This window comes from Nanorana parkeri, unplaced genomic scaffold (assembly GCF_000935625.1).
Source record: "Nanorana parkeri isolate BGI_ZX_2015 unplaced genomic scaffold, ASM93562v1 scaffold105, whole genome shotgun sequence".
Taxonomy (NCBI): domain Eukaryota; kingdom Metazoa; phylum Chordata; class Amphibia; order Anura; family Dicroglossidae; genus Nanorana; species Nanorana parkeri.
Genome location: NW_017306373.1, coordinates 915,682 through 925,952, shown reverse-complemented (window position 1 = coordinate 925,952; position 10,271 = coordinate 915,682). Strand labels below are relative to the sequence as shown.

General features: G+C 41.7%; 1 protein-coding gene across 1 annotated transcript in view; it reads left to right on the top strand.

Annotated features, from left to right (window-relative positions):
- ATP9B (ATPase phospholipid transporting 9B (putative)) overlaps nucleotides 1-10,271 on the top strand; it is a 245,998-nt gene that overhangs the window by 59,389 nt on the left and 176,338 nt on the right. Inside the window, exon 7 of the mRNA XM_018553011.1 lies at nucleotides 2,384-2,435. Within this exon, the coding sequence (XP_018408513.1) occupies nucleotides 2,384-2,435 (52 nt within the window). The remainder of the gene's footprint in view (nucleotides 1-2,383; nucleotides 2,436-10,271) is intronic.

Sequence of the window (10,271 nt, the reverse complement as noted above, 5' to 3'; positions counted from 1 at the left end):
TCGCCTATATGTCAGACACCCGGTAACGGGTGTGTTTAATGGTCGGGTCTTTTCTGCCCGTGCGTGCCCGCTAGGGGGCGCGCGCGAGCAGAAAATAATTGACGGCAGCCCGCAAATGCAGCAGTGCCGTCCGTCCGTTTTTTTACTACAGGCGGACGGCAGGTTAAGGCTTACACCCCCTCACACAAAAAAAAAAAACCTTAGTGAGCCACCACCATGCTTTACCGTGGGGATTGTATTCTTTTTGCAATAGGCCTTGTTGACCCCTCTCCAAACATTGGTTGTGACCATAAAGCTCTATTTTGGTCATATAATTTCAAGTTACAGTGTGCCAGAAGCTGTGAGGTGTGTCAAGGCTTTGTTGGGCATATTGTAACTGCTTTTTTGTGGCATTGGCGCAGTAAAGGCTTCTTTCTGGCAACTCGACCATGCAGCTCATTTTTGTTCAAGTATCCGCGTATTGTGCTGCTTTAAAGCGACCAGACCGCCTTTTTCCAGAGCAGTCTGTATTTCTCCTGAGGTTATCTGTGCGTTTTTCTTTGTATCCCTAACAATTCTTCTGGTAGTTGTGGCTGCATTCTTTGTTGGTCTACCTGACCTTGGCTTGGTATCAAGAGATCCCTGAACTTGCCACTTCTTAATAAGTGATTGAACAGTACTGACTGGCATTTTCAAGGCTTTGGATATCTTTTCATATCCTTTTACATCTTTATAAAGTTCCATTACCTTGTTACCGAGGTCATTTGACAGTTCTTTCCTGCTCCCTATGGCTCAGTATCTAGCCTGCTCAGTGCATCCACATGAGAGTTAACAGACTCATTGACTATTTATACATAGACACTAATTGCAATTTAAAAAGCTACATATGTGGGAAATGAACCTTTATTTGCCATTTTAACCTGTGTGTGTCACCTTGTGTGTCTTTAACAAGGCCAAACATTCCAGGGTATGTAAACTTTTGATCAGGGCCATTTGGGTGATATCTGTTATCATTATGATTTAAAAAGAGCCAAACAACTATGTGATAATAAATGGATTCGTATGATCACTAGCCTTAAATAAATAGTTTTTTGGGATGATCAGTCAAATTTTGAATATCAATGCCACGATTTCGCGATTTCTGCCAGGGTATGCAAACTTTTGAGCACAATTGTATATCAGTCTATTGGTTTTGAAAAGAGTAGGGAAGGGCTCGGACCTCTGTGGAATTTTAATTGTTGTCTGTGTCTCCATTGGGGAGATTTAGGCCTTGTTCACACTGAAAGCGTGTGCGTTCCAGAGCGGTAGCTACTGGAACGCACCACGATCGCGAAGAAACTTCTCCCATTCGTGACAAAACTTTGTCAGCGGTGCGTTCCACTGCAAACGCAAAAAATAGGGCTTGCTCTATTTTTTGCGCTTGCAGTGGAACGCAACGCTGGCAAAGTTTTGCCACGCGTTCGATCGCACTGCGGGCGGGGGGGTGGGGGTGGAAGCGGTGCCATTAAATTCAATGCACCGCCACGCCCCTCCCGCCCCAAAACGCTGGGAGAAGTTTCTTAGCGATCGTGGTGCGTTCCAGCAGCTACCGCACTGGAACGCACACGCTTTCGGTGTTAACAAGCCCTGACTCACTAGGGAGATTATCAACAGAACTGAAAAAAGGGGAAAATCTAATCTGTTAAGTTGTCAATATAATGAGGATAGAGGGGAAAATATTTACTGGGGACATGAAATGCTGGTGACAACTGTGTAGGAAAGGGTTTTCCCTCTTTTGGATAAATCTCCTCTTACTTCCTGTTGTGCTGCTTACACAAGAAGTAAAGGAAAATATCTTAATTGGACACAGACAGAAAATAAAAACTTGACAGGGGTTTTTACAGTTTTCTGGTTCATCTAAAATTAGTCTTAATCAACTGTGAGTCAATTACTTTTACAAAACCTACTATTTCACCTTATACAACGTTTATGTATGTGACCTGAACAGTTGATAATATTAATAAACACTATTCACATAACTCATACAGATAATTGATGCCACGATGGCTGACATTTACCTAGTAGTATTTTTTAATCATTTTGCAGCCTGCATTCTTTATTTTGGTGTTTATATTATTTTTGTAATTTAGGCAGATGTATAAAACATCCTGAAATAATTGCCATTCCTATTGAGATTCATAGTGAATTTAAATGGTTCACCAATGGGAAGAATTTGAAAGGCTTAACTGTTATTGTATAATTTTTTACAATATTGATTGTTAAATTGGAAATGCGGAATATAAAGTACTGAGAAAAATCCTATTTTAATTGCATTTCAATCCCATTTGTGACCTTTGGTAGCTAATACTATAGAACATATCTTGATAGGAATTATTTTTTTATGCGTACATTTATTTATTTACAGAATCAACGAATCCCAGCTGACATGGTCTTTCTGAGAACCTCAGAGAAATCTGGTATGTCAAATGTCTTGGCTGAATGAAATGCAGAAAATTAGATTTGTTAGCCATATTCTGCTTGTTGCAGTCTTGACAGATTAACTATTCAGTGGGAACTGACAAAGTTTTGTATGTTGAAACTGCACTGACATTTTATAAGATATATAGGCCTATTTAATCAGCAAAGAGCAACGTGCAGCAGCCCATCAGCTATAGTCTGTTGTTCTGATTGCTCTAAATTGATGAAAGGTGATACCACACTGCTATGGCTACTGCACTTTTGCATATCATCTTTGTACAGGGTGTTTACTCTTTAAAGAGACACTGTCACCTTGCCATGCAGGGCAAAGTGGTAGTGTCTTTGCAAAGGCTTATCCCATAGTTGTACTTTAAACAACTCTAAGATGATATAAAAACTACAGATAAATGCAGCTCTGTAATCATTAATATATCATGAAATGTGATTTTTTTTTTCATGCAGGCAGTGTAAGTACCTGCATTTGGCTTAGCATTGGCTTATTGCAGTTCCTGTACATCAGAGCTCACAAAGGGAAAGTGAGAAGCAGCACAAAAACAATCAGGTGTGCTGCATTGAAAGGAGCTTGCCAGTAGGGCTACAGTACAGAGTGACAGAGAGGTATGCGCATCAGTGTGCTAATTCACCTTTCACTGTCAAGTCATAGGCTAGCAAGGGAAGGAATCAGAGATCAGATTGTCTCCCCTGCCAGACAGGTGTGGGCTGTGTTGTAGAGTCGTTTAACTCTCAGAACTTGATAGATAGAAATAGAAATCCTTTTTGTCGGTGAAATGACTTTCATATATGTACAGTATTTAATCTGTTTATTAAGCTGTTTTCCTAGAGTTCAGCTTTAAGTCTAAACTATAAAATGTGTGCCTGGTCTGAGAATGAGAAATTTGGGGGAATGGTGTTAAAATTGAAATGAGTAACTGGAGCAGAATATAAATAAGAAGCTCAAGGTTAACCGACATGAAATGAGTAGAAAAAAATAGGATACAATGCTATAGTAGCCATGGCAGGAGAAACTACAGGATACCGGTGATACGTGTGGTGGCTTTTGATGTACACTTTGTGTTGACTATAGTGAAGCAGCCACCCTAATATAATGAATGTTCTACATTTAATTTTTAGATGTTCTTCCTTTATGTATCTTCATTATACTTTTTGCCCCTTCTAATGAGCAAATAGTACTCTTGCATACAAGTAGTATGTGCTATTTTGCCTGTTTTCACCACTGCCACTAAAGTATGGACAAAATGCTGTTGTCTGCTTGGCAAAGGAGAATGGATAGCTTTATTTGGCAGTGGTTATTTGTCATAAGAGTAAAATGTTCCTAAGTAAGACTGGGTTGTCAGGCAGAGGATGAAAAGGGGAAGTCTGGGTGGCTAGGCAGGTGGGAGGGGAATTGGGTCATCATGCAAAAAAAAATAGCATTGTTTGGAAAAAGGGCATTGTAAGAGGTGGTTCAATTTGGGCTGCCAGAGGAGGAACATGGAAGGGACACAAGCGACAGCTGACAGGTGCTATTATTGCCAGAGGAAGAGAACATTGTCCACAAGAGGAGATCAGGAAACATGTATGATTATTGGTGTCTTAACGCGATGGGTCAGGGACACTAGAAAAATTGTGGAGAATCAGTGTAGTGGATTAAAAGATGACAGAAATATGACAGACCTGTAATTTCGCATGTACAGTTTTCAATGTGTTGTGGTCTGAGTCACTTTACCTGCGTACATGTGTGTTTTAATATGCAAGTCTTTATGTTGATACAGACACTGGTCAGTAGCTCATGCATATTTTCATCATTGCATTGGGCAGCTTCTGTGTGTGCACTTGGACACTGAAACATTGGAGTACACAATTACAATGAAACTCTTGCAGGAACTGGTGGATCACATAGTCATCTGGCAGAAATCGCAGGGGGCAGAGGCATATCAGTCACGGTCGAAGCACAGATTTAGGCTGGGTTCACACCTAGGCGTATCGAATATGCGCGTTTGTTGCGTGTTTCGTGTCGCGCTTGTGTCACGCGATTCGTGGTTTAAAAAGCGCGCGTTTCCGAGGGCTACTTGGCTGTATCCCAATGGAAACACGCGACAAAAACGCCCCAAAGAAGCTCTTGTACTTCTTTGGGCGTAGGACGTTTTGTAGCGTGTTCATACAGCCTGTAATACGCCCAGGTGTGAACCATACCCATAGGAAATAATGGGATTTCGGTGTTTGAGCGTTTTGCAGAGCGTTCGAACGCGCTACAAAACGCCTAGATGTGAACCGGGCCTTAGTGATATTGGTGCCTTTCGTGGTCACACAGAAATTTATAGCAAATAATCTCGGTGCAGGAGAAGTTTGTTTATTCTGTTGGGGCTTCTGTGCCTATGCCCTTTGCTCAACCCCATACTGCTCTCGCAAATACACTATGTCTGTTGTGGATTTTGGAAGCTGGAGAAAGCCACGGTAAAAGGGCTTCTGCAAGGATAGAAATATGGTAGCGCTTTTACTAGTTTGGATTGTAAAGTTGCAAGCTCTGGGTCTGACTTTATTATCCTGGCTTCACTACCTAATAAGCCACTGACCTGAAGCAATGGGATTTCAGACTTTTAAGACTTTGCTTGCTGCGTACTTGTTCAACGTCAGTGACTTAAATCCATGGTGGCAGCTTCCATATTTCCGTCCCTATAAGTTTCCCTTTACTGTGGATTCACACCAAGTGTGTTGTGTTTATTACATGTTGATACATGTTAAATGCACTTACTTTGATGTGCGTTGTGTGTTTTATTGCATTGTATTGCTGTGCATTTTTCTTTTCATAGCAGGAGTCAAATTACTTTTTCTTTCTTGTTCATTGAGGGACACAGGAAGTTTTTAACTGGCAGGATATACTGCTACCTCATGGAGGATTAGACACTGGTAAACCAACAATTGCAGGCTAGTGCAGGATAACCCTGCCTACTCCCAAAATGCCTCGGTTTTTTGCTAGTGTTGTAGGAAGATGAATATAATTACTTCAGCACTGCTGAGAACAGCCTAACCTTAAGGTCTTTTTTCTTCATTCAAGATTCCTGCTACATCCATGATTGAGCTGATCTAAAAAAAAAAAGCAGCAATCCAGATCAACCTTTCCTCAGCTTAATTTGGAGTGCTGCACCTGGACCCAGCTGGACTGGTCATTGTAGTGCTAGTCTTCAATGTGGCCTTTCGGGCATTGCTAAAAGTTAGCAGCAAAGTGCTTGCCAGGTCCAGAGTCATGGCATTGTCTCAGCGCTTTCCCTGTCTCTGAATAAATACTTTGACCCATTATACATATTTTAGGAGGACTGCCACTGAAGACTCACTTTGTTAATTAGGCTGGTTGGGCTAAAGCACCAGGAGCTACCTCACAACTTGTACTGCTGGACGCCTTTTGAAAAACCTGCCTGTTTTATTATGGAAAGGGTTAATGCTGAGGGACCGTGCATTGATTGGGTGGAGTGTTATGCATGCTCCCTTCATCATGGAGACTTTCTGACCTCTGTTGTCATTAAGAATAGGTACCTGCATGTCCCCATTTTTCCAGAGCATCAGTGATTCCTACGCGTTGCTAGAGTTTCTATGCACTTGCAGGTTGCGGTCCTGCCATTTGGCCTATTTTCGGCACCTCAGATGTTCACCAAGGTATTTGCTCCTGTGATTGCCTGACTATGTCCTCAGGGCATTCCTATTGTGTAATATCTTAAAGATTCATTTGGATCCTGAACCTACAAAAATCAGCGCTGGAACTTCTGGGTCTGGCTCTATATGCACCTTAAGCCAGAGTTTTTTTCCTCTCAAGTATAGAAAACTCCCCACTCCTAGACTCGAACTCTTCAGTCCAAAAGTTGCCCGACCCTTCACTTCTGCATGATGGTAGCCTCCTTTGAGGCTGTCTCATTTGCCTAGTTTCACTCTAAACCCCTACAACAGAACATTCTGTAGTTGTGGGACATGTCAATCCAGCCTCTGGACAGACTGATTTGTATGGCACCAAACGCAAGGTTGTCCCTGGCATGGTAGCTCAGGAATTCGGCCCTGCAAGTCCTTTCTATTCTTCTGAAAGATACTCAAGACAGATGCCAGCCTGGGGGAGGCTGATGTCAGAAGAATCTCATCTCCTGATTAATGTTCTGGAGCCTAAGCCAATTTCTTTGCTCCAGCATGCTGGGCCTCCCATCTGGACGGTTATCTGATGCAGATTAATTTAGAAAACCACAGATTAATTTACAAAACCACAGTAGTGGTGTACATAAACCATCAGGTAGGAACCAGAAGTCTTGCTATAGCAAGAGAAGTAGAGCAGATCCTGTCCCGAGTAGAGCTTCATGTTCCAGCTTTGTCCCGTTTACATCCCATGCGTAAAAAATTGGCAGACAGACTAACTCAGCTGACAGCATCTAGACCAGGGATTGTGATCCTTAATTTGGTGGTGTTTCAGGACCTGTGTCAAAGGCGGCGAACACCAGATGTGGACATCCAGATTATACAACAAACTGGACATATTTGTTTCCAGGTATAGGGATCCTTTAGCGTGAACAGTCAATGCTATGGTAGCACCATGATATCAGTACACCTTGATCTGTGCCTTTCCTCCCCTGAAACTCCTTCTTTATCTGCTTTGTAGCATCGAGATAAAAGGCATTCTGGACCCCTATTTTTAAAAAAATGCTTTGGGTTCCCCCCAAAAGTCTTACCTGGCCCTTTAGGTCTGGTAGTGGGCGGGAAAGGGGGGGGGGGGGCAGTGTGGAAACAGAATCAGGAGACTTAAGCATGGTCGAGGGAGCTGAACATCAGAACCAGCCGGGCAACGAAGTGCAGAATTGACAGGCAGATTTCAAAGTCAAGGAAATATGCCGAGGTCAGGGACAGGCAGCAAGCAAGAGAAAGAGAGTCCAAACAATCGGGGTCAAAATGAGCAGCAGGCAATCTGACAGGGTACAGGCAAACGGTAACACTAGCTGAAAGACCATCAGCAATGTGGTAAGGACAGGCTCATTGAAATAGGCCAGATTATCAAGGTTGAATCACTTCCGATGCGCCAGACATCTGCGCTTCTTTCCGCGCACTTCCGGTTGCGCGCATCTGCACACCATAGCATGTTTTTAGGCCAATCGAAGCATGGGCCAACTCGCATGCGCTGCCGCCAGCTTTACCTTAGAAACTCACAGCATGACTTAAGGGTCATATGCCAATTTTTTTAGAAAAGTTTGGGACCCGTGGATATAACCTCAACCCCATGCTAATAATTTTTCTTCCGTTTATTAGGTGGCATTAAGTCTTCAGTTTGCACCCTGTGTTTTCATTGTATCTTACCTGATCATGTTATTGGGTATTCTGAGTGTTTGTACCAATATTTTATTTTATTTTTTTTTTCTGCTCAATTAGGGATCTGTTTTCAATTTATTAAAGCAAGATTCACGCAGCTTTTACCCAGAATTCAAACCATTTTCCAGTTGAAAATTATGAAAATATTTTGTGCAAAAGTTGTATGAATCTTGTGTGAAAACATAAATAGACCCCTTAGTATTTTTGTATTCTGCCAATACATAAAAATTCACAAGAGAGAACAATTGTGGGGTGATCACTGCTGTTTTTGATCAATTTTAATTAAAACAGTGCCCAGAATTATTCATTTAATTTTGGATTGTGTAGGAAGCATGTGCTAAGAAGAGAGTTCCAGTTCAAGAAAAAAAATGTCAGTAATTTTTTAATCCCTTTGTGAGAAGAAGTATTCCAATAACAAGGTTTTACCTTTTTTCTTGGCAGGCTACAGAGTCCTTGGTTGCAGTGTAGCCGTTTCCCTATTCCTGCTCCTTGACTGTCGAGTAGAGAGAGAAAGGTTTTAGGACAAAGCAGTCTTTATATCAAAAGACAGTGATATGTTCTCAGCCACTTCATTATACCAAGCGGGTTTAGTAAAAGCCTGTTTACTGCAAATGTATGCACATTTATCTGGCTATTCCCAAAATTGTTCATGTGTGTACTCTCTCATGTGACATGTTTGAATTCAGGCATGTTTGAATTGCCCGGCTGTGTAATGGCGAATAGAAAACTGCTAGACTACATTTATATCCCTTGTGCTTTCCACTGGGATATAGATAACTTGTGAACCCTAAAGAGCCGATTGAAGATGCATTAGTATCTGTGTTGATGATTATAAAACAATTCACAGCGAGTATGTAGAGTTGCAATTAGAGCTCCATGTGCATGGATAAGGACCATTGTTGGATTGATCTGAATTGCATTCTAAGGCATCTGTGTCTATATGGAAGCAGGACATTATCAGAAACAGCATGTGTTTCCTGCTGCAGCCCAAAAGTTTGTAGAACATTTGCATTGCACATTTCTTACTCAGTTGAATGCACTGGCTTCCATTCTCATTTCAAATTATAATCACCTTTGTAATCGTACCCAGCCTGTTAACCAACAAAAAAAATTGAATAACTTAAAGTGGCAAAATGTTTCTGTCCATGAAAAAGTATCAGAAAAGGGCATTGCTATGTAAAATTACCTAGACCTATATTTGAACTAAGCAGCAATGATGGAGCAAGCTGAAAATCTAATGACAAAGTTAAATGCCAGGCTGTAAAAAATGGTTCTTGAAACTTTCTAGAGTAAAGAAGAAGCTATGTTCAGGCACCTGGAGATCCTCTCTTTACATAAATGGGCTGTTTTGTGACTTTGTCATCAGGGGTGTGGAAATTTATAAAAAAAAACCAAAAAAACCTACTTGTCCATGGACTAATGCGGGGCCCAATCTACTTGTCCCTGATGACAAATCCACTTGTCCTGATGCAAAAAGTAATTTTAACCAAAACCCTATTTAACCATGCAAATAAACATTTCTCATTGGTCAGCTTGGTTACCTGACCACTCTGACCAACGAGTACTCGCAATTTGGGAGCAAATTCCATAGCACAGGGCTGCACTGGACAGCAGTATGGGGTACAGATAGTACACCGTACCGGCAGAAGGGTAGGGCCGTGCCCCGAAAGGTAAGTATAGCATGGGGGGGAATGTGGGGAGAGGGGGCCAGATTTGAGCGGTTAATTCCATTTTCCAAAATTACTTGGGAAATTTAACTTACCCTTTAATGCACATTGTGTATGTTAGAGAGCGCTGCTTATTCACATGCGGCAGGGGCGAGGCTGGTTTAAATTTTTTTACTTTTACTGTTTTTTACTTTATCACTTTTGTTTTTATTTTATTTTTTACTTTATCACTTTTTAATTGTATTATTTTTTACTTTTTTTCAGTTTATTTTTTTTCCACTTAACTTTATTGCTATCACACAGGGGATAACAAGCCCCTAGGTGATAGTGTTTGGAGGTGACAGGTTCTCTTTATGGAACCTGCACTCCAACACACAACATCGAGCAACTGCATTGTGCTTGATTCTGTGCAGCTTGTGACAGCTGAGATACGGGGCGCTGTGAGTACAGCACCCCTGTCTCACCGATCACAGAGAGCAGATCGGAGAACGGGCCAAAATCACGCAGGGAGGGGAGAGGCAAGATGGCTGCCCATCTTGTTCAAGGGCTAAATGTAGAAAAACAGCAGGGCTAAATGTAAAAAAAACTACCCGACCGGCGCCCGGAACTGCATGTCCTGGGCGTTGGGCGATAGGAATTCCGTACCCCTGGGTACTCTTTAGGGGTAAATGTATTTATATTAGAATAGATAACACTAACTCTGTGAGGATTTTTTGAACGTTTTTGTGAGGCACTGGCTGGCAGAATTATGGATGGTTTATTTATGTCACCTAGATTTCTCATCTACTCAGACTCTTCTCTTCAGGGAAGCCTATCCCACCTCAACCTAACCAC